At 37.7% G+C, this 24,783-nt stretch overlaps 2 protein-coding genes, 2 long non-coding RNA genes and 1 pseudogene across 13 annotated transcripts; 3 read left to right on the plus strand and 2 right to left on the minus strand.

Annotated features, from left to right (window-relative positions):
• The first annotated feature begins 903 nt into the window (after positions 1-903).
• LOC147498598 (uncharacterized) lies at positions 904-2,229 on the plus strand. The gene is made up of 3 exons (XR_015194630.1): positions 904-973; positions 1,135-1,254; positions 2,021-2,229. It is a non-coding gene; the product is annotated as an uncharacterized LOC147498598 (long non-coding RNA).
• A 653-nt stretch (positions 2,230-2,882) lies between these two features.
• Positions 2,883-4,634, plus strand: LOC147498599 (uncharacterized). The gene is made up of 2 exons (XM_086563282.1): positions 2,883-2,944; positions 4,166-4,634. Exons 1-2 carry the CDS (start codon positions 2,883-2,885, stop codon positions 4,632-4,634), a joined length of 531 nt encoding a protein of 176 aa, XP_086419408.1.
• A 1,291-nt stretch (positions 4,635-5,925) lies between these two features.
• LOC147498600 (uncharacterized) lies at positions 5,926-13,147 on the minus strand. Of its 10 annotated transcripts, none has more exons than XM_086560549.1 (6): positions 12,885-13,147; positions 12,690-12,754; positions 12,521-12,589; positions 11,696-11,794; positions 9,067-9,129; positions 5,926-8,018 (listed from the first exon to the last, which is right to left on the minus strand). In XM_086560549.1, the coding sequence occupies exons 3-6, from the start codon at positions 12,576-12,578 to the stop codon at positions 6,106-6,108; spliced, it is 2,133 nt and encodes a 710-aa protein (XP_086416675.1). In that variant the 5' UTR covers positions 12,579-12,589; positions 12,690-12,754; positions 12,885-13,147; the 3' UTR covers positions 5,926-6,105. The 10 variants fall into 10 exon arrangements, with proteins under 10 accessions (XP_086416675.1, XP_086416674.1, XP_086416673.1 ...); XM_086560548.1 differs by having other exon boundaries at positions 11,696-11,800; XM_086560547.1 differs by lacking the exons at positions 12,521-12,589; positions 12,690-12,754; positions 12,885-13,147 and adding an exon at positions 12,277-12,448.
• On the plus strand, positions 9,123-11,695 carry LOC147498601 (uncharacterized). Its single transcript, XR_015195524.1, has 2 exons — positions 9,123-10,210; positions 11,282-11,695. It is a non-coding gene; the product is annotated as an uncharacterized LOC147498601 (long non-coding RNA).
• Positions 13,148-15,478: 2,331 nt separating the features above from the next.
• On the minus strand, positions 15,479-16,748 carry LOC147498602 (uncharacterized; annotated as a pseudogene).
• Positions 16,749-24,783: the final 8,035 nt, after the last annotated feature.

Raw genomic sequence — 24,783 nt, forward strand, 5'->3', positions numbered from 1 at the left:
GATTGTTGTCTGTGTCTTAAATGCCACTTTATCGTAATAATACTAATAATGATAGTAACAATAACAATATAATAAGAATGCAGTCTTTTTCTTTCTTTCTTTCTTTCTTTCTTTCTTTCTTTCTTTCTTTCTTTAATAGTAATTGTAGGTTTTCTCGACTTACTTCTTTATTTTTAATATACTCTTTTAGTTCACCGATACAAAAAAAATGTAGTAATCATAATTACAGTAATAATGATAATATTAATGACAACAATAACAATCGTTACTATTTATCTGTTTCTGGATGTCATTAATCATTAAGTTGTTTTTCATCTAGAGGTATTGGGGAAGCCCGAAGTGCATAGAGTCTTGAATCCCCTTCCGGATTTTCTTCTCCTTAATGGTTATGTTTTTGCAACATTGACATACCCGCATTGCCTCGGTCCGGTGCTTGAAGTTTCAAAGAAGATGTTGACTGAATTTAGTCGGAACCCAGTAGCTTCATTTGTGGAGAAGGAAGCTGGATGGTTGCTTTTGGCATCACTTATAGCCTCTATGCCAAAGGAGGTACCTACTCATCTTCTACACACACACACTCTTAAACTCCTTTCCTTGGTGAAGGTGGGAATTGAACCAAGGCCTTGGCCCAACCTCCGTAGTCTTGATTCTTGACCTGTAGGTCACTGGACTCCTTAGGTCTTTCTGATTCATAGGGGCTTTTGTGCTGTGTACAGGAACTTGAAGACCAGGTGTTTGATATCTTGTCACTTTGGGCTCCCCTTTTTGGTGGAATTTCTGACTATCTATTGAAGGAAGGAGAAGATTTTGTCTTCTGAAATACGGTTGGTTCTTTATTATATTTTTCATAATTTTATTAAAAATCTTCTGTTCCATCTGTTGACTTTATGGTTGTATAAGCAAGATGATGCTGTCTCAAGTTGCCTGTGCAAAAGACAATAGGACTATTTGCTGGGATACAATCTCAGGAGAGGTGGGAATGTTTTGACTGGCGTTCATATTTAGTGCTACTTCTTTTTTGGCTCTTTGTTATTCAACCATTTGTGCTCCTAGATTCTTGTTAACATTATTGTCCGCACTTGGCTATAGTTTTCTGATGTCAACAATATTGGCTTTATATTAAATTTAGTGCAGATAGTATGTGAATTACCTCCTGGAACCAACTGGAATTTTGATATTCACTAGTATCCAAAGATCCCAGGGTTGATATCAGCGTCCTCTTTTGATGGGAAAATTGGCATTTATAATGTTGAGGTATGGACATTCTACAATGTATGTACAACTAGTTTTTGGAGACATTGTTTGACAAGGCTTCATTCTGCTGAGTTTTATACTTTTATTTGCATATTGCCGAAGAAAAATAACTGGATTGTTAGAATTAGACATTTTGCATGCTTGATTGAAGGTTGTAAAATAACCGGATTGTTAGAATTTTACATTTTGCATGGAAGATTGAAGGTTGTAAAATGACTCGAAGAGACAGGAAGTCGTCCCTACTTCATATTAGCAATCGACAAGTTAGAACCCAAAAAAGAAAAGATACTAGAAATAGACAAGAGAGCAAAACCTGAAAACCCACCTTTTATTTTGAGTATACAAGAACCATCCCACGCCCGATATTTTTACATCTGACTCTGCCATCTGTTGGAACTGCTTTTTATAATTGAGCTTGTTTGCTTGATTTACTTGATGTTTAGCCTTGCTTATTTTATTGTTTCATTGGTGATAACTTTATGACATAAGGTTTTTTAATGGTTTGGCATTTACATGTACAATTTAGTTCAAAATCTATTAGCTTTTGGCTATTTTTGTCTTCTTATTTGATCTGTGCCTTCATGAATGTGATCAAGTTATAACTTTGATAAGTTCTTTCTAAGCTTTTGGCCATGGGCACCAATTTACTCATATAGGAGGTGCATAGTTTCACATACATTGCCAACTTGAGTGTATTTTAGGTTTATTAATGTTTCTAATAAATTTACTTAAGTGATTTTTTTTTTTTTTTAATTTGTTGTGCCAGATTGGTCGGTCGCCAGAAGTAGTAAAATCAAGAAGAAGCTCCGAGTGGATGCTGCTCAAATTAGCATGCTATAGACATTATTTGTGGAATTTTAGTTTTGAATAATTCGTCTAAATTTAGTTGAAAGTTGTTAAGATTATGTGAGATGATGTTTTTTTACAAAAAATAGTTATGTGAATTCTTTAAGATCTTTTGTATTGAATGATTTAGCATTACGATGATGTGTATATAAAAAATTGTTTTGGGCAGGATTATGTAAATGGAAATATATAGGTATATGTATGAATTGCACAATCTGTAATGTTAAATCGTCCCAAATAAAGCGTGTGTTTTTTTCCGAATTTATATCATTCAAACAATTTTAGTGTAGCTAAAAGCTTTGATTCTACCGTAACGTAGACATTTTTTGCCACACTTGGTGTGTGGCTAAATTTATAGGCGTCTTTTGCCACGCCAAATGTTCAGCTAAATATTCAAACTTTCCGCACTGTGTAGCCAAATATTTAAACTTTTCGCAACGGAAATAGTGTAGCAAAAGGTTGCCTTTTGTGACGCCTAGTTGTGTAGCTAAATGTATCACTTTTGCAACGCCATCCTAGTTGTTACAAGCTCTCTTTTGCGACGTCAAGCGTTGCAAATAGTTTGAATTTTTTTTGCAATTAATTTAATTTTCATAAATGAAGTAGCAACGGAATTAGTGTATTAGCAGCGCCCACAGGCGTCGCAACAAACTAAGAACATTTGCCATGCCACTTTTGGCGTTGCATTTGAGTATTTGAGACGCACTTTTTAGCAACGCCTTTGCAACGCCATCTGGTGCGTTGCGATAGATCTTTTGCCACGCTCAAAGGCACCTTTAGCGATGGGGTATGGCGCTGCTAAAACCATGTTCTGTTGTAGTGAAGCTAGGATTTTGAAAGGCAAGTAAGCATTGCCGCAAAATAACACTTCCGCACTAATTTCAGGAGCACATACCCTAGGGGTGTAAAAAAAGGCCCTCAAGCCCTTGGCTCGGCCCATGGGCCAAAAAACCTTAAAATTTAAGTCCTCATGCAATTTGAGGGCCAGCTCGGCCTGACCCTCATGTTTTGAGGGGAGGGTAAAGGCCTATATATAAAAGCATGAGGGTGGCCCTCAACCTAACCCTCAAAGGCCCGCATTAAGGCATGACCTCACAACTTCTCTATGTAATTTTATATATATTTTGATAAAAAGTAATTGTATAAATAGCAAAATGAAAAGTATGTTTTACATAAGCTAGTGCTTTGTGTAGGCTTCTCCAACATTTTTTTTTTATTTTTGGATTGGCAAACCTGTTTTAAATGAGATCAGTAACTCTTTGATGCTGGCGGAGTCGCCCCATACCTATGGTATCATCACCCAAAGGTTTTACCGACTTTGTTAGTTCAATGTTACTTAAAAAATCTAGTTCAAAATAACAAATTGTTTCATTGCCGGGATATAAACCCATATCACTTCTCTATGTATAAGCTAGAATAAAATAAAAATCAGAGTGATATGATATGATTCTTGATATATGGTAATAAAGTTTTTAATCAATTTCAACTAATTAAACACAAATTATTCTATAACCTACAACACCACATCATATTTTTGGTCTTATATACACTTTTTATTGATTCATGGAATACATCGGCACATAGAACCTAAGAATGAAACTTTTGAATTTTATTATATTACAAATTTCAGCCAAATTATTAATTAAGTACATTAACCAAGTTGAGATTGAGAAAATCTATTATTTAAACGAAATAATTAATTTATCGCGTATCAATTTAGCAAGATTATACTGTAAATAAAGAGTTTAAGAGAGTAATCAAATCCGGTCCTCTAATCCGTCTCTCAATTCTCTAAAAAGAGGACTGAGATGAGGGTTAGGGTTAGGGTTAGGGCCTCACAATTTTAACATTGGCCTCATAGGCCCTCCCCTCACTACTTAAGTGGGCCGACCCGGCCCATAACCTAATCTATCTTCTTAGCACTCTCCTGCCTGAATCTATTTTTTCAAAGCAATACGACACCCTAACTTCTAGGTGGGAATATATTTTTTATCCAAAAAAATAACGCTTCTATGTGGGCATATAATGTAACATAGAACCAATGTGCTTATGTGCGCCTCTGTAGGGAGGCAGTTTTGCAACATGCTTACTCTATACACAAAAACTGGTTCAAAGCCTTCGAGCACACAGAATCACAGGTGGATGATAATGTACAGATGCAGGATGCCACAGCTAGGGACTCAGTTTGGTTGCCACCCCCTCCTGGGTGGATGAAACTAAACTTTGATGCAGCTTTTAAGAAATGCAATTCTTATGCTTACATTGCTGTTATTGGCAGGGATTCAAATGGTATGCCAACGGGTGGCTATGTTAAGAAGCTACAAGCTGCATCAGCTGCGGAAGGTGAAGTTCTGGCACTCGAGATGTCTATCCAGTTTGTAAAGCAGAGAGACTGGAGAGCAATTATTGTGGAAGGTGACGCAAAAGAGGTGATTGCTTGTTGCAAGGACAGATCCAATGCAAATGTAGTTTGGGAACGGAGAGCCACTCACTGTAATGTTTTCACCAGTTTAAATTATTTTGATTTACTGTAATGTTTTCACCAGTTTAAATTATTTTGATTTACTGTAATGTTTTCATCAATTTAGGTCCGTGTTGTAGACTCCGTAGAAGAACTATGTAATGACTTCATCTTTCTGAAGTTAATGCAATAATTCGGTGCCCATGGGCCGTGTTGACCACCATAAAAAAAACTAATAATGTAACATTTTTCCCAAAAGATAAAATTGTTAGAAGGGTAATGTTTTCTTCTTTTTTTTCGCTAATCCACACCAATCTTATATATTAAAAACTCCAAGGGAATAAGTTATGTTTTAACATACAATTTGGAAGAGGTCTGATTCCTTGGCCATGGCTAGCCCATTGTGCCAGGTCATGCGCCTCCCCATTAAACTGCCTGTTAATCCACTTAAACTGACAAAACCTAAACACAGCTGAGGATCTCAAAATAGAATTTCTTACAGCAGCAAGACCCCAGCTACATGGACAATCAGGACTCTGCAGAGCCTGTATGATCGAGGCATTATCACCTTCAAACCTATACTGAACTCCACCCAGTGCCTTGGCCAGTTCCACTGCTATTTCCACTGCAATCAACTCTGCCTCCTCCACGCTGCGAGCTTTGTACCTTCTGATAGCTGCTCCTACTGCCCTATCCTGCCCATTCCAAGCTATTACTCCTGCTCCAGCCCATCCCGTACTCCTGTCATAAGCTGCATCCATTTTGATATAAATGCTTCTGACATGATTAAGGGGAAAACTTACCGTTGCATTTACAAGTTCAGAACTAGAAATAGAAATAGTGTGAAGAGGATGCCCCTATATGGCCCATTCCTTGATTTGTTTCTTGTTGGAAAGCTTCTAGACATTTAAGACTTTGTGCTCGAGTCTTTCTGATCGCTCCTTCTCTGCTTCCTTTTGCCCCTTCAAACTTTATTTTATTTCTGGTATCCCATATATACTGCATCAGGTTGCAAGCTAGGATTCCTTTGGCTTCTCTCTCTTCTTTTTTGCTGCAGCACCACCCCATAATCTCATCAATCCGCTCTCTCATGGACTGATAAGGTACAAGATCCACTCTTATACCTACAATTGCAAACCATACACTTCTGGACCAAGTACACATGAAGAAGCTATGGCTAGGGCTTTCAACCTCTTTATGGCAAAAACGGCATTCAAAGTCCCCCACCATTTGCTTTCTTTTCAGTAAATCTCCAGTTGCCAGCCCATTCATATAGCCCATTCAGTAAATCTTCTGGACCAAGGGTAATGTTTTCGTTTGCTTTAATAGTATTTTCTTCAATAAAAAAGACAATGCCTACATCATATTCTGAATGATAGCTTTTGAAGATTAATCGAAAATTTTCAAGAGCATAACATGAAAATTTTGGTTTACATGAACTTGAACCCAAAATAAAACTAGACATAACTTACTAAACTACAAAAACTTCAGTCACTTTAAGCACTAAACAACCTATCATATCAACATCCATTAGAAGTACCAATTTAATCAAAGAAGTCATCAAAGTCGACTTTCAGCCATCCATCAACATCATTCTCATCCAGGTGAACATCGTCAGGGTAGTACAAAGTTTCATCTTCGCTGCTGAACTCAAGTTTAAGGCCAGGCGCATTACCTTCAGCTGCTGGAAGCACAAGATCGTCATCACTGTCAGTAGTAGCCTTACTATCATCACTGTCAGTAGCAGTATTATCATCACTCTCAGTAGCCTTATTGTCAGCATCACTGTTATATACAAATTTAGTGCCAGATGCATCTAAATCAGGGGTAGACTCACGAGATCCATCATTGCTACCATCAACTCCGTAATCATAAATTTCATTAGTCTGATCCGGCATGTAGTGATCCCGGCCATCTTCCCCTGCCTGTGCGGTTATATTCTGGCTAGGATCTTGATTTACTACCAAGTTAGCATCAACTCCAGCAGCAGCAGCTCCATTAGAAATAGTAAAATCACTTATTCGTCCGGCAATGAACAACATCATACTGTAAGTATCATCACTGACATCTTCCAAGAAACTCTTCAACATCACCTTCTTTTGAGTATCTCCAAGATCCTCATTTTTAAGAATCGTTAAAACCTCATGAGCCACTACACACTGTACAACCTGTGGCTGCTGAGAACCAATGTTATCAATCACTATGTCCAGAAATATTTTGTAAGGAACACAAGAATCCTCTGACTTAGGCTGATAGAAGTTATCTTCAGGAGTAAAAAGGGCCGTTCGAGCATCTGTTTTGCCAAGAGGCCTTGCTACATAGTAATCAGTGATCAGGTTCGCAACTGAAAGAAGCTCATTGAATGCAAAGTCAGGAATCGGAGACAAGATTCTCTCAATCTCGGTTTTTTTACTGCTCGGGCTGTTGATGATTGTGCTCTTCAACACTGATAGAATCTCATCGGCTACTCCGCACATCACTTCTTTAGGAATATTGGGGCGGTATAAATGTGCTTCTATAAGACTGGTCAGTGCTTGGTATGCTTCCCAAGTTGCTTCTGTACTTGGTTGATAGAATCCTCTCTCTGGAACAAATGGTGTGTCTTCAGATACTTGTTTTGCACCACCACAAGCAGAGGTAGAAGTATTTGCAACACTGTATCCAGTTGCAGAAGTCTTTTCATCACATTCCCAACCAGTCGGAGAAACATTTGCACCACTCCAACCAGTCCGGTAAGTATTTACACCACCACCGGTACCATAACCGTAAGTATTTACACCACCACCGGTACCATAACAATAAATATTTGCATAACCCAAACCAGTGGCATAAGTATTTGCACCGCCTAAGCCAGCAGCATAAGTATTTGCATCATGACCCCAACCAGTGGCATATGCATTTGAATCACCCCAGCCAGTAGAAGGCGTATTTACAGCACCAAAACCACTGCCATAAGTATTTGCATCATCATCCCAAGCAGAGACATAAGGTTTAGAAGTTTTTGCGCCACCCAAACCGGTGCCAGGTGTATTTACACTAGCCAAACCAGTCACAGATGTATTCACATTACGCAAACCAGTGCCGGAAGAATTTACACCACCCAAACCATCCACAGAAGTATTCACATAACCCAAACCAGTGCCAGGATTCTTTACATCAACAGCCCGACGAGTGGTAGAAACTTTCGCACCACCTAAACCGGTGCCAGATGAATTTACACCTCCCAAACCATTCACAGAAGTATTCACACTACGCAAACGAGTGCCAGAAGTCTTTGCATCAACATCCCAACGATTGGTAGAAACTTTCACACCACCCAAACCAGTGCCAGAAGTCTTTGCATCAACATCCCAACGATTGGTAGAAACTTTCGCACCACCCAAAGCAGTGCCAGAAGTATTTACACCACCCATACCAGTGGCAGTAGAAGAACCCTCTTTATCCATGGACCAAGAACCTGCAAAGAAACAAGAAAAGAGTTTCTTGGGTACCATCCAAATAAGGAAAGAGATGGGGCTGCTTCAATCTTTATTTCTAAAGAGTAACAATGATCAGAACAGAATGAACTAAGCAAGAAATGGGTTTTTCAAGAATCATATAAACAAGAGAAATGGGTAAAGCAATACGAGCAACAATTCTTTATTCGTAAAGAGTAACAACAATAAGAGCAAAATGAGAACAGGACAAAGGATTATAATTCTTTTGAAAGATTTTGATGAATGTACAAGGAAGAAAGAAATGGAATTAAAGAGAACTTACGGAGCTGAATTCCTATCTATCTTTGTGTTTTTGTTTTTATGTTATCAAGTCTTTCATAAGTCTTGGTGGTGGTGGTCAGAGAAACGACTTCAGACTTTTCTAATTTTCTAGGAAAGCAGGGGAAGCTGTGTGGAAAGAACAGGGGAAGTGTGGGAATGACTTGGACAAAGTGAAAAGTTCGGTTTCACATTGGCTACTTTATATATGAGGATTTGATCAAAATCACCCACTGAAAGGAATATATTTTTTTTTCTTTTGGTAAAGCTTAAAGGAATATTTCCAACTCACCTAGGCTTCTTTTATACTCTAGGTGCCAACAACAAGACTCAACAAGCGATCACTGTGCCAAGCAAGCACGCAGTGCAAAAGGCGAAATACTACATTGTCTATTTAACTCGAGTACAAGATTAGGAAACCACAAGTACTCTTTTTCATTAAGGACCTTAATTACCCGCAAGAAATAACTAGTTGTATGAGAATACAGGATTAAGATCCCGTCAAGTCTTCCTCGCATTCCACATGACTTTGTAATCCATCCTGTTTTTTGCACGTTAACCCTTGTACTATTTTCTCAAGTCTACTCTTAAGATAAAACAAACTGGCAATTGCAAGGAAATTACGCTAATAAATGTGAGAATTAAAAGCAGGTGGCCCATAGGATGTAGCTTTCGGCAATGCATGCATATATTTGTTTGATCATTTCAAGCAGAATCGACCATCATCAAAAGAAATAAAAATCAGCTTACTTGGATCTATAAAGGAGCGTCTCCGTTGGGGAGCAGAACATTCAGTTGGCCAACTTCGCTCATCTGTTGAACAAAATGTACTTACGTTAGACTACTTCAGTTAAATACACTGAAAACCTACAAGGAAAAATCTAACAATAAAGATGGAAGGACAGAACATAAAAGGGCAGAGGTACTCTTCAATTGAGCTTTAAGTGGGTAGGCTCGTCTATAGTAGGGAAAATTTATTAAAATAGCTTCGTGCTGTTGAATTTTTATTAAAAGTGTACTTAATCCAGATTAGGTAAACTAAATACACTTACACAATTTATCAAAATACAAGGTAGACTATATTGCATTGAAAGGAAAAATGGGACAGAGTACCCTTTTATTTCGATAATAAGGATGGAGGAATCAGTTATGCTTTAATTCGGTTGGTTTATCGGTTGGAATAGCTAATCAGATGTATTCGATGAAACTTGAAGTTTTAATCCCCTGTACTGAAGTACAAAGGATTAATTTCAATAAGAAGAGTGTACAACTAACAGTTTTGCATTACAACAAATATAGATCCCTAAAACCAGTGGCTGGATATGTACTTATATAGATGAATGTTTTTTTTAAAACCACTCTTCAAAACGAAAAATAGAAGATCGTATAATGCACTCTATATAGATTACAAGAACAATATAATCTAGCTTCGGTAGACAAGGAGACAATTAAACGCACGGGTCGGGTTTGGGACTAAACCGATGACCGAACTGACTATCGGTTTATATTTTATAGTAACCAAACCGACTGTTATACTAACTGAACCTAATCAATTTCCAATCTAACCGATATCCAAAGCGAATCGAACCAATTGGGTTACGGTTTAATCAAAATTAACCGACCCAAACCAACTGATTTTTACATATTTTCAAATCAAATCAAATTAAATATGTATATTCTAATATATATATCTATATAATAAAAAACAATGGTGTGGAGGCCGTAGGGTCTCCATCCAGTGGTTGTTATTGTCTTTTAGTAAGTTGTGACATGGCAGATCCAAGTGTTTGGAGAATTTGTGTAATTTTGTTAAGTGTAATCAATACTATGAGATTTGTCCAAAAATCAACAAAAAGTTAACAATTGTGACTGGGCTTATAAATTATTAAGCTCTGTGCTATTAAATCGGCGAGTACTCGGTGGGGAATCGCTACTCGGTACCTAGCCGACCCGACCAACCAATTACTCCCCGTAAGTGATCGGGGTCCAAAAATCGCCGAGTAATCGGCCGAGTTGCCGATTTATGAGGAATCGGAATCGGGCGAGTTACTCACCATAAATCGGTATATAAAAGAAAACCAAGATTTTCCTTTTTTCTAACCGCGAAATCAAGTTAGGACTTTTCTCCAGCCGCGAAAACAAGCTCCAATTCCAACCTCTTCTCTAGCCTCTCTCCAATTCCAGTCGTGAAAACAAGCTCATATTCCAAATACGTTTTTTTCTTTTTCTCCAGTTTCTTTTTTTCTTTTTCTCTCTGTCTCTCACTCTCTCCAGTCTCTTCTTCTCTACGTTTTTTTTTTCTTTCTTTCTCTTCTCCTCTCCATCGCCACTTTTCGCCCACTCTCCACTCTTCTTCTCCTCTCCAATCTCGACTCTCCACTCTCTTTACAAATGCAAAACGCCGATTTTTTTTTTTTTACCGAAATCTTCACAAAATATGTTCAATGAACACTATGTAGTGTATTTTGACTGAACACTATGTGGTGTATTATGATTTTTGAGAACCCACTTGAATACTTGATGACAACTTAATATAAAAAAAATAAAAAAAAATGCGAGACCCATGTTTTGCATTTGTAACTATAACAAGTTAAAGAAAATAAAAGATTGAAAAAACAATGATATTGACTGAAACTTTAGTAGTCAAATAACTATGGACAATGTCAACATTTCTATAGCATATTGATAGCAAAAATTTTGTACCATGTTGTATGCCACATTGCCCAGCGTCATGTACATGCTACATATAAACATATAAAAATTAAGACATCTCGAGTAATCCCGATTAATCCCCGACCGAGTAGACCTACTCGCTACTCGCTCCTCCACCGAGTAGCGACCGAGTAGCGGTTTAAAAAATCGCCCGAGTAATCCCGATTAATCCCCGACCGAGTAGACCTACTCGCTACTCGCACCTCCATCGAGTAGCGACCGAGTAGCGATTTAACTGCCCAGATTAAGCTAGCCCATAAACTGTTAGGCTTCCAATTGATTTGGGCTTATAGATAATGGGTAATTGGGATGGCCTTGGGGTTGGACTTATAAATTGAGTTGTTTCGCTAGTCTTGCGCCGAATATTTTGCGCCTGAAATGCGTATACGCCTTACGACGAAGGTGCGATGAGTTGTGGGGGTAGTGCTGCAGGCGAGCAGATCGGTTCAATTTGAGTTGGGGACTAAACCGACAACTGAACCGACTCTATGGGTTTTCATATATAATTAACCAAATCAAACCGACTAATAAGCATAACTGACCCCAAACCGACTAGTTCGGTCGGTTCTGTCTGTTGTGCCGGTTTTATGCACACCCCTAAGTACAACAAAACCAGAAGAAGCTAGTTAGCTAGATGAAGTTAATCAGACGATAAAAGTCTACCTACTTTTGCTAGAACTTTTAATAACTGTTGCAAAATTCTCCAGTGCTTTGTCTATAGCATCTCCACCATCACCCTCCATCTCGTCTTCCAACGGCAGCAAATCTACAGCTTGAGTGAAAAATAAAATGGTTAATTCCCAATTCAATGGTTGGTTTCTCTTTAACCTTTCATGACAAATTAAATTTCAAAAGGTACCTACAAAACAAACGAAGTCTAGTAATACAAAACATTAATTAAAATTCACAACTAAACTACAAAACAAACCTTGTCTAGTAATACAAAACTTAACAAAGAGATAAATTAACATTCATTTGCAATAATTGACCAGGAAAACGATAAAAGAACACGTAAGGATAACAAGAAATATCTTGTTTATTTAGGAACAAAGACATAAGATCGACCAAAACAAACCTTCTTTATTAGGAGCACGAAAAATAAAGGTCTTTTCTGGACCAACTTCCTCTAGGGCAGCTACCAAAGGTCAGATAGACTAATTTAGATTACACATATACGATATACTCCCCCTAGAAACAGTACATACCCCACCTCTACCCCCTAGAAAGAAGATGAAAAAAAATTCTAACCTTTTATTAAACTAGGATTAGCTTCAACTAAAATCTTCGGTTTATCAGATTTGACAGCACCCACCCCGCCACCACCTTGAGTGTATACTTCAATTCCCGTAGAAATGAATATAACATAAAAACAATTTTCAAGAAAACAACAAAACCTAATAATCATGCACCAAACTACCCAAAATCAGAAACAAGTAGCTAGAAGCATAGTAAAAGACACAAGAATAAAAACATAAAATTTAACGAAAAAAACCTTGTATGTTTCCACGGAATACGAAGATTTCCTTGTCGGTATCGGAACCACCTTCCATTTTCTTAGAACCTAAACAGAAAAAACGAAAAAAATAATAAGTCTCTTGATCAAAACCATTAATCACTAAAACAAACAAACTTCTTCATTGAACAAAACTCAAAAAACATACCTAGTTTTTTTGTATCAGTCAAGAGTTTGTTAGTTGAACGCAGTATCAGTAAGCTGTTTTTTTATCTGGAAATCAAGTAACATTAATGAGTAATGATCATGTGAAGCATAACAACGAAACAAAACAAAAAAAAAAAATAATAAACTGTGTAGGGTTTCATTTTCATATATGAAAAAAGAGGACAAAGAAAAATACCCCACGTTCTTCTTCTTTGTTGAACTTTGAGTGCAAACGAAGGATTTGTTTCAAGATCTCTTTTTTCTCTTCTTTGTTTACTGTGGTATTTTCTCTCTCTAAAACTCTTTTAAGTGTTTTTGCTAAGAAAAATTAAACTCAAATTCCGCAAAATGGGCTATTTGTTCGGGATTACTGGCTAGAGTGTGATCTTCTTTCCATTTATAAAGTAACCTAATGCTAGTAAAATTCATTTTAATTTGTTCCAAAAGCTAACCCTATTTAAAGCATCAATATACTTGCCTAATAAAGGATATAAATGGAAGATTGAAGAGAATCTAATGCAACTAGCTGTCAAAACTTGCCTTTTCAATTCATGACGTCAGTCCTAGGAATTTTAATCATTGGATCTAAGAATGTACTTTGGTGGGTCCAGCCGTCCAGCTCATTGCAGATTGGCTCAAAGTAATCCAAAGGTCATCTAGTGATTGCCAGGATTGTAATTTGGCATTGAGTGCTCATTTGCATTATTTGCATTTGCAGCACCTTAAACGTGATCTTCTTTCACTAGCTTATTGAGTAAGATTTATTAGTTCTTTTTATTTCGACAAAGCAACAAGGTCGTTAGAGGAATTAGCTTGTTCTATGATGAGGCTGAGCTGTGTTTTTCTTGTTTATGTGTAAGATAAGATTATTGGCTACCTAAAAGGAAAATTCTATATGCAATCTTAATAAAGGACAAATTGTTAGGGAAACTAATCGAACAGGCACATGTGTTAGAGGCCTCTTAACTTGTACATGCATGTTTGGAGTCATGGGTAGCATGAAGCCTAGCATGACCATTAAATAGCAAAATTTAAATATTAATAACTGGTTTTACAATTCTTTGTGGAACTGGCGGACTCGAAACGGCTCTGGAATGAACGTGCAGTGAGACTGTGAGAGTGTCTTTCAAACAAAATAATTCCCAAGTCCCCAGGAAGATTGGAAAGTCTAGAGTGTACTCTGCCAAACCTGAGCCCAGGTGTCCAATTGATCTCACTAGTAGTACAACACCACTCCACGGCATAGCTAGTAATTCGCCGAATTATTCGCGAATTATAAGGTTTGGCGAATAATACGAATAATTCGGCAAATTTTTGAATGATACGGTTTAATTCGCGAATTGGTTGGGCCAAACTTATAATTGCCGAATTATTCGCGAATTATTCACGAATTATAAGGTTTGGCGAATAAAATGAATAATTTGGCAAATTTTTGAATGATACGGTTTAATTTGCGAATTGGTTGGACCGGGCCTTAGTTGGAACCAAAAATAAATGTGTTAGTAATAGTAAGTAGAACCAAAAATTTGACATTTGTATTATTTTTTCATGAATAAAATTGCAAAAATAAAAATAAAAACGTTATATACTTATATATCAAAATTTTAAATGTAAAATATATAGCCGAATTTTAAAAGAACGCATTCGTATTATACCCGTTTAAAACACGTATATCGTATTTTTACCGTTAGCGTTTTATTGGACCGAATATTTAAAAGTATTATTGTTGAAAATTTCGAATCTTAGGCGAATAATTGCCGTATCGAACTTTTGCCGTCCACGAATTTACTAGCTATGCTCCACGGCACCTATTGGGCTTTAGGCCACAACTTTCACATGCTATTCAATATGAGACTTTTCTTCCCAAATCCCAATGCTATTCGTCAAAGTAATAATGTGCTATTTTCTTAAAGATGATGTGGAAAAGAGTAACTGAAAATCTGAAATCTTCAATGGAAACTGCTCTTCATCTTTTGGTGTTATTTTGTGATTTGTGTCAAAACTGCCCGACCAGCCAACTCGGTCTTATGAACCTGATCAAATGGCTATACGTATGATTAGTTCAACATTTGCTTAATCAAGCCCATTATATGAATTTCACCTTATATGAACTCCATCACCAAAAGTAGATTTATAAGATGAATTGAGGACTGATGTTTGGTGAAGATAGTTTTCTCATAATAGAGAATTTTCCTACAAAAAATCAGCCCAAACAAAAATGTTTAACGTTGTCGAAAGTTGTTTTGAAATTTGAAAAATCTGGACCGTTGGATAATTTTATAACAGTGTAAACAAATTTTGATACGTCTAGACATCTTCAAAAGTGCTAATTTGTTTAAGGATGATCTATATTGTTGTGGGAAGAACATCTCCACAAAAAAATCAGCTTCTAAGTTATTGTTTTTCATGGTGGAGTTTCTTTGGAGTTCGTTTAAGTTTAAGTGGAGTTCATATAACGGGCAGGTTGCTTAATACACTAGTTGTTTGCACTAATAATATACTTGATAAAACAAAAAATAATCCGTGGCCAAATATGCTTTCATTTAAATTAAGTCAGTGATGTATAGTGGCGGAGCCAGGAATTTACCTCACCTGGGGCACTCATTGACTCATGCTAATAATTTTCTAATTTTAAGCAAGTAATAGTGTACAACACACAATTTTATTTCGCAAAACGACTACCATTGTAGTATAACAAAAAATAGCTTAAGTTGTCAAAATACATTTCGCTCTTTTGAACTCTAACAATTCTAAAAATGAAAGTTATAAATTCCATTTACGATCGGCATCTTAGAAATGTTTCAAGATTGCCTCATTGCTAATGTTATCAAAAATATCTTTTTCTATGTATGTCACTAGACAATTATTCAACCACTTGTCTGCCATTCGATTCCTTAGACGATTCTTCACTATGCCCATAACTGAAAATGATCTCTCAACTGTAGCAGTAGAAACCGGTAGTATCAGTGAGAGCTTTAAAGCCTATAAACCAAGTTATAAATAATATATTTTCCCAACTTAACCATTTTTCTAGCCAAACTACTAATTCTTTTAAGTGTTCTAAAGGCATCATTATCATTGGATTTCATATCAATCTCATAAATCTCTAGTTGATTTTGAAGGACTATACACTCTTGCTTGGAGAAATCATCAGGATAAAATTCAGCAAGTGTATGAATCAACTTGTTAGTATCAAACGCACCAAACAAATCATCCCAATTCAAGTCATACAAAGAAGCAACTCCGTATTCACTTTATCAAAATGGTTATTAAGCTCAACACATTGCTTATCGATACAACCATAAAAGAATCCAACCTGATAATAATGTAATATAGTTGCCTCTTCTGCTTTTCTTCGGGATCTTCCTCGATGAACAAACTTAGCATCTATTTGAGGCTTGTCTATACCATGCTTTGTACAAAATACAAAAATCTCGCCTAGTAGCGAATCCCAACCGTATTCCCTCATTTTTTGAAAATGTTCCTTGCATATTTTTACTAAAGCTAAAGCATTCACTATATCTTGATCTTTTCGTTGCAATGCTTTTGAAAGATTATTAGTGATTCCTAATATATTCTTCATCAAATGCAAGATGAAAATGAACTCAAATGAGTGCATCAAATCTAATAAAACTTGTGCTTCTCCTTTTTTATCTAAACTTGAGCTCTCTTCCATCACCTCATCAAGAACTTCAACCACGGAAGGAAATATAACAATGAAATTAACTAATGTACCATAATGTGAGCCCCAACGTGTGTTGCTAGGTCTTTTAACACCAAGCTCTAGATTTAGTCCTTTACCGCTTGATAGTTCACCATTTTTAAGTTGCTCAAACACTCTAGTAGCTTCTTTCTTTTGAAGTTTTTCCTTATGCTTGCAAGAGACCCCAACAACATTCACCACGTTGCAAATAGAGGTGAAAAATGAAGCAATTTCTTTGATATCTTTTGCGACATGGACAAGCGCCAACTGAAGTTGATGTGCAAAACAATGTACATAGATTGCAGACTTATTCTCATTCAAAATGAGCGCTTTTAGCCCACTGAACGGCCCTTGCATATTACTAACCCCATCATACCCTTGACCACGCAGTCTCGAGAAACTCAATCCATGTATGTCGAAATTTTTTCCAAGTGATGTCTTGAGTGAAGCTGATGTAGTATATGTTAGAAAAATGGATTTGCACAAATCCATTGAGATATGAATGAGTAATTTGTCTTCCAAGTTACCCCACTTGAGATGAAATGGGTTTCTCTTGAAACAGTACATAAAGTGAGAAAAATCTTTTCAAAAGGGTGCACTAGTTCGAAGCAGTGCATTATGCCGAAAAAGGTGCGACCTTTCTGAAATGTGCATTGGTTCGAAACAGTGCATCAAGCCGAAAAGGTGTGACCTTTCGAAATAGGCACTGGTTCGAAACAGTGCTTTATGCCGAAATGGTGTGTCCTTCCGAAACATGTGACTTTTCAAAGAGTTGCTTACTTTTTCCCAAGAGTCACTGTGTTGTTTCGAAGAGGCACCACTCACCTATAAATAGTGGATGAATTTGGAGAGAAAGACACACCAAATCACATAGAGTTATGATCTTTCTCTTCTCCCTCTGTTCTTAGTCAAATACTATGTTGTGTTTGCTAATTTTGTAGAATTGAAGTGATACCTTTCTATAGAAGGAAATCCGTTCTATCTTGGGAGGCAATTTTTCATCAACCTTCAAGCACCGTGAGAGGGAAAATCTTTCTTAAAGACATAGTGTATCTACACTAGGCTCGGATTTAACTAAAAAGTACAAGACACGTACAAGACAAAAGGTTTGTATATTTTGGTAATTGGTAAAGAGTAAGTACAATTAAGTTGTATATTCCTAACAACTTAAGACAAATTTTTCTTTGGTAAATTAAGTTTATTTGTTGAACTAAATGTTTGTTCATGATATATTTGTTATATCAATTTGATTTTCTTGTTTACTTAACAATAAGTATATTTTTGGAATAAGTTTCCTACAAACTTAAGACAAATTACTTGCCTTGAATTAATTTTGGTTATACTTATTGTAAATGCACTAACAATCTTGAAGTGGGTTTTGTTAACGTGTCGTTGAGAAGTGGTGGTCAAAAGATTGATATGTGGCAGAAACATTTTCTTGCCATAGTTCCTCACTATGATGCTTCCATGCACTGGGATAGGTATGTATTTATAGTTAATTACACACTCAGAAATTATATATTTTGGCAGTTCTTTAGTAGTGAACGCTAAGGTGACCTTTGAAATTCCTTCAATCCAGTTGAAGAGATATGAAAGAAGGGAATGGTTCACGTACTAATTGAATGGAAAGTCGATTTGTGTCGATGAAGTGCTTGAAGCACACTAGTTTGTATCCAATTTAATGGACATCCGTCCAATAACTTAAATAACCACCATGGTCTTTGTAATAGTCTTGGCGCCATATGGTTTGGGTTTAAACAAAGATGGTTCATTGAACATGGGTGGAATTAAAGTGAACTTGACGAAAAGGTGTGACTATTTGAAAAGGCAAACACTTGGAAAGCGGAACCAAGATATTTCGAACAAGACACCAGCCTGTTGGTAAGATAAGGTTCAAAACTTGGAGTTTTTGTGACTCTTTGTGAGCATAACCAATAACCAACAGAAGTACTAAATGGTTGACTATTCAATCTTGTGAATGTCAACATACTTGTAAGCAAATCGAGGTCTTATAAGTGTTTAGACACTATATGAATAATATGTGACATTTTTTTAACAAGACGTCTCACTTGAAAAACATATATCTAAATGGTTTCCAATTTATTGACTTTGTCATGAGAAATTGGAAAAATGTGAGGGATTATGTATCTCCTTGAATTAATCAATTCAAAATTGGAAATTTGTTGAATCATTATTCAAAAGACATCAAATGTGATATTTTTCTCTAGGAGAGTTGCATAAATTTCAAGTAAATCCTCATAGCAAACGTGCATAGCAAGGTCCACTATGGAATTAGAATTCATAGCATTGGATAAGGCTGGAGAAGAAGCAAAGTGGCTTTGAAATTTCTTAGAGAATATTCCAAATTGGGCTAAACTTGTGCCAGCAGTGTGTATACACTGTGATAGCCAATCTGCTATTGGTATAGCACAAAGTAGCATGTATAACGGGAAGTCTCGACACATACGTCGTAGACATAACACCGTTAAACAATTGCTCTCAAATGGAGTTATCTTAATCAACTATGTAAGGTCAAAAGATAACATTGCGGATCCATTTACAAAAGATTTAACAAGAGAGCCAGTGGAAATCAAGGGGAATGGGTTTAAAGCCTTTGAGATAATCAACCAAGAGTCATCATAATGGAAAAACCTACCTAGTTGACTGGAGATCCCAAGATCTAGATTCAAAGGGCCAACTAAATTATGTCTGTGATTCAGTTAGCACTGGAGAGTAATAATATACTCTAACCCATTCCTATATAAGACAGTGCATATCTACCGCGAGACCCAAGATAAGTCAAGTTTTTAATGATTTACTATATCTTGGAAAGTTATGTTATCCAAGTAAAGTATTGCAGGATACTCTTTATAGAAATCACCTATGTGAGTGTGAAGTGAGGCCACTTCTATGAGAATTTTAAGGAAAATGTCTCAAAAGCACTCTCTGAAACCAAGAAGTGTTCAAGGCCAAAATGAACACAAACGTGAGAACCAACAATATTCGAGAAGGTACTGCGTGAAGATGATTATCTAGGTTTATACAAACGGTTGACAGTTCAAGGACATTAATTGAAGTCTACTAATCGTCCAATTAAATCCGATCGTCTTTCACTAAGGCAAGTTCAAGGCCTCCCATGCTACTTGACTTGATGTGGTATCTTTTCATTTGTAAAAGAACAAAAATCCGATGTTTATGATAGAAGAAACCAAATTTTCATTCATATGGGGGATTGTTAGAAAAATGGATTTTCATATGGGGGTGATTGTTAGAAAAATGGATTTGCACAAATCCATTGAGATATGAATGAGTAATTTGTCTCCCAAGTTACCACACTTGAGATGAAATGGATTTCTCTTGAAATAGTACCTAAAGTGAGAAAAACTTTTTTGAAAGGGTGCACTGGTTCGAAACAGTGCATTATGCCGAAAAGGTGCGACCTTTCTAAAATGTGCACTGGTTCGAAACAGTGCATCATGCTAAAAAGGTGTGACCTTTCGAAATAAGCACTGGTTTAAAACAGTGCTTTATGCCGAAATGGTGTGTCCTTTCGAAATATGTGACTTTTCAAAGAGTTGCTTACTTTTTCCTAAGAGTCACTATGTTGTTCCGAAGAGGCAACTCACCTATAAATAGTGGATGAATTATGAGAGAAAGACACACCAAATCACACAGAATTATGATCTTTCTCCTCTCCCCCTGTTCTTAGTCAAATACTATGTTGTGTTCACTGATTCTGTAGAATTGAAGTGCTACCTTTCTATAGAAAGAAATTTGTTCTATCTTGGGAGACAGTTGTGTGTACGTCATAATTTCGGTCCAAAGTGTACTCGGACCATGGACCGGGTGTAAGGCCAGCGGCGGACCAGTCCGGTGGCTATCAGAAAACACTTTGGATAATCTGGTCCTCTAATCCGTCAAAGTTCACAACAAGTTCAGGGCCCATCCGGGTAACCCAAGTTCATGGACCTAATCCGTTCAGAACATTATAATCCAGTCGCCCGATAAGATCATAATGCAATCCGATGAGATCTTGCACAAGGATAGAATGAAATCTTGGGGAATGATCCTATTTTAGATAGAGTCATATCCTATTTGAAATAGAGTCATGATAGGATTCATCAAGGAAGGCAATCTCCGAGAATCACTTTCTTGGCCGCCAAGGCAGGAGATTGCTATATATATGAAGGCTTCTGCAGCCTCCAGAACTACGTTTTAAGATACTTGATCTTGGATTCCTCACTAGGTACGTAGGCAACCAGAACGTTGGTGTAGTCTCTCTCCTTCCAAAATACCTAATCCCACCTCTTTCGAGCTTTTGGAAGCACCATTACACCGGGAGTGTCGGGTTAACTTTTTGCCTTGACATTCTTTGGCACCATCTGTGGGGACTTGAACCCATGACCACGTGGTCTTCCGTTGGAGCTTGATATCCTCGACCTTATTTTTCATACATCCTTGTTACCATGGCTGAACAAATTGTGATGAGTAACACAGAAGCTGCCAATCGGCATGTAGCAACTCGACATAACATGGAGACTGTTCCAGGCACCACTACAGAGGTGGGGCAGTCAAGCCGTCGTAGATCTTTTTCTCAGAACAAAGGAAACAAACTGTCTGAAGCAGGTCCACACACTTTGGAGCCGTTAGAGACTCGGGGATCTAATCCTCGTGTCCCTCACCGTAATGTTGTACGGAGCATAAGAGCTACCAGAGTACACATCAGGGATGGTTCTACTGAACCCACCCATAACGCTACTGCACGACGTCTTGGACGGGGCAGGGGAGGTCGACATGCTAACCCACGAGTCTCCATCCGAAACTTGCAATACCAATCGGATCCAACTCTCATCTCTCTTTTGACAAGAATAGTTGTGGAAAACGAGAGCTTGAGAAATAAACTAGGCAAGCGACCCAGAGACCCTGAGGAGCACCAATCAGTCGAGTCCCTTTTGTCTGAACGTAGGCAAAGGCAACGGGCCGAACCAGGACAGTGCGAAGATCCTAACAATGGCCAAAACCTTATTCACAATAATGGTCGAGTTAGAGATCCAAGCTAAAGCTGGACTATCCACCTTATCGTGCCTGTCGCCACTCATTCACAGTCAAACAATGTTTGGGATCATTTGGGCACAAATCCTTGGATACACCAGTCATATCAATCTAGAACGCCAGCAACTGCATTGAGTTCTAATTTGGAAACGCCAGCATCCCTGGAAGTGTCTGGATCAAGATATGAGTCCCAACGCACAAATCAAAATGAGAGTCCACTACCTGCTAATAGAGTGGCAGGGAGAAGGCGGGGTAGAATCAAACGTTGGCAACGACCGAATCCAAATTGAATCTTAGCCCGGGATGAACGGATCTGGAGAAAAAAGAATCAAGATGAAGATAGCTATGAGAAGATGAATGAACAAAGGGTTAAGGAATTGATTAACCAAGTCGTGACCAGGCAAACCATCTGAGACGATCCCCTCTTGGAAAGGGTTGTGCGAGGTTCGGAATTTTCACCCTTTGTAAATGACATCAGGGACTGTGTTCATCCTGAGGCATTCAAACCGCCCTGTCACACCCCAAATTTCAACAGAATTCAAAAAAACATTATTTGTTCCCGACTCTTCGATCTCTGAGGTGTGACGCACTCTCCACTTCCAAAAACCCATAAACAGTTTAAATATGCGGATAATTAAAAACCAATAAAATTTTTAGGATAAACAAGAGTCCTCTTCATTATAAAAATTAACAAATGAAAATGCAAATAACCTTATCTCAACTGAAAATCTATATCACCTCAAAGGAAAACAAAGCCTATCTTAAAATGCGACGCTAATGCAATCCACAAGCAGCAACCAATCTTCTTCAACACTAAACCTGTCAAGACTTATCAACTATGTTCATTTAATGAACACACCCGATAAGCAAACATGCAAATCGGGTCAGCATTATAAAAATGCTGGTGTGAGTAGCTCTAAAATACAACATATATTTATACATATACATACACAATCCATAAGGCAGTTAGTTCCTCCACCGAGGCGCCTTAACTTTCCACGACTAATACAACATCCTTAAGTTCAATAACTAAGGCAGGTAGTTCCTCCACTGAGGCCCCTTAACTTCCCACTAACCACACAACAAACTATACTCATAATAAATAAGGCATGTAGTTCCTCCATCGAGGCGCCTTAGGTTCTAACTAAACAAAACCAACCAAGCATATTATATCCGTACCGCATTTCATGCTCAATTACAGAGTGGGTCGTCTCTGCCCAAGTAATTAGTTTGACCCACCCTTATGCCAAACCATATACAATCATCTGTCTAAAGATATATCAGTAACCAACATATTACCATAGTTATATTAATTAAGGCTTTCTTTGTGTGTCCCTAAAATCACGTCGTATCTATGTCTTACCTAGTTTCCGGCTACCCAATCGCCTGACGCCGAACATGTACATCCACATGCCTCCCCTTACATAATGAACCACTCGGGCGAACTACCCCGAAATGGATGCCGCGACACACCGTAACCCTCACACGGAAGCCATTATGTAAAATCGCCACTATTCGCATAAAATATCGCGCGTCTCGTTCTATTTTGCGAACGGAATAATCAAGCCACTATTCGGGTTCGCCCGGAAAAGGGCCATTCAGATTCAATGAAAATGCCGGAAGGGACAATCACATTACTTACGCCCGAAGGCCATTCAGATTCACTGAAACGCCGGGAGGGGCCAATCACATTACTTACTTACCAAAGGCCATTCAGATTCACTGACACGCCAGAAGGGCCAATCACATTACTTACGCCCGAAGGCCATTCAGATTCACTGAAACGCCAGAAGGGCCAATCAAATTGCACACGCCCACATAGGGAAAATCACATGAGTTGTGATAGCTAGGTTTAAGGATTTTCGTTACGTAATTTATTCAGGTGTCATACATTTATGACTCATAAAAAATTCCACTATATCACGTGCAGGTCAAATACCTTATCGCACTAAGCCACAATATTTAGAAATATCTCAATTATATCTCGTAACCACTTTTATTCTTTCACGTGCCAATATATTATTGCACTAAGCCACAATCCCGTGGGCAAATATTCACCAATACTATACTACCTCATAGTAGCATCTCACATATATAATAATGAAGTGTTTATACATTTATTTCTCCAAAACTATTGCATTTAATATATATATCCCAACATATTATATAATGTCACAATATCGACGTCAAATCTTAATTAGATAATGACCACCAAATTTATACAAGCTTCCACAGTATTTTAGCATTTGATTTGTCCATACAATTTACAACATAAAATGTAGCACAATTAAACAATCCACAGTCCACAATCAAAGCCCAATATATATATGTTTTACACACTACTCACGTCAAATCTTAATTAAATAATGACAAATAACGTTATATAATTTCGACAATATTTTATTACTATATTTGTCCATATTCTTAAATATGTGAAAAACTGGAAAAAAAAGTCAACATTCCATAGTAAACGGTCAAAGGTCAAAGTTAACGGTCAAAGTCAATGGTCAAAGTCAAAGTCAACACGTCATGGTCAAAGTCAACACATCATGGTCGAAGTCAAACTGTCATTGTCAAAGTCAAACTGTCGTTTCTATGTTTAACAGGTTCATGGTCATAGCCATGGTTCATGGCTAAGGCCAAAGGTGCATGGCTCATGGGCTCCTGACTAAAGTAGTGGTTCGGACCCAACTGTCCAAGCCCAAACCTTAGAACCCGGCCCTAAAAGTCTAAACCAACTTATTATTCAACCCGACCCAAATGGGGTCATAAGGACCAATCCACATAAAATTATAAACCGGCCCAAAGCCTAATAGAACTGGCCCAAAACTTAAAATGAAATGGCCCCAAATACTTAACCTAGCTAAGCCCAACAACTTAACCTAGCTAAGGCCCAACATAAAAATAATGTTTTTGCCCAACCGATTAGACCCAAGCCCAAATCGGCTACTGTTCATCTTCTCCAGGCTTCTCTCCCTCCAGCCACCAAAATCGACCACCACAATCCTCCACACGACCACCCATTTCAACCAACCGAAAATGGAGAGGGTACAAACCCCCACCACTTTAATAAAACAAAAATCCCCACATCCTTCAATCCCTATCTCCTTCAAAACTAGATCTAGAATTTTTCGACTGCCATTAATGGCTTCCACAACCTTTCAACAGCCCCCCACACACTACAATCAACTATACACTAGTCTAGGTACAAGCCCCACACTCCAATTAAACCCAAAAACAGCCCAACCACCGGCGCCACTAACGCCCTTACAAGCTTTTACCGAGCCTTCGACGGAAGCTTAGCCTCCGGCCAAAGACGCCCTCCCTACTCTAACAACAC

The sequence above is a fragment of the Coptis chinensis genome, chromosome 5 (genome assembly GCF_015680905.1).
Source record: "Coptis chinensis isolate HL-2020 chromosome 5, ASM1568090v1, whole genome shotgun sequence".
Lineage (NCBI taxonomy): Eukaryota > Viridiplantae > Streptophyta > Magnoliopsida > Ranunculales > Ranunculaceae > Coptis > Coptis chinensis.

Coding starts and splice junctions, on each gene's coding strand:
- LOC147498599 (XM_086563282.1), top strand. CDS start 2,883: ATGGGGTATGGCGCTGCTAAAACCATGTTCTGTTGTAGTGAAGCTAGG. Junction 2,945..4,165: donor GCTAGGATTTTGAAAGGCAA/GTAAGCATTGCC, acceptor GCGCCTCTGTAG/GGAGGCAGTTTTGCAACATG.
- LOC147498600 (XM_086560546.1), bottom strand. CDS start 12,433: ATGATTATTAGGTTTTGTTGTTTTCTTGAAAATTGTTTTTATGTTATA. Junction 9,130..11,695: donor TATTAAAAGTTCTAGCAAAA/GTAGGTAGACTT, acceptor TTTGTTCAACAG/ATGAGCGAAGTTGGCCAACT. Junction 8,019..9,066: donor ACGCTCCTTTATAGATCCAA/GTAAGCTGATTT, acceptor GTTTCTTTGCAG/GTTCTTGGTCCATGGATAAA.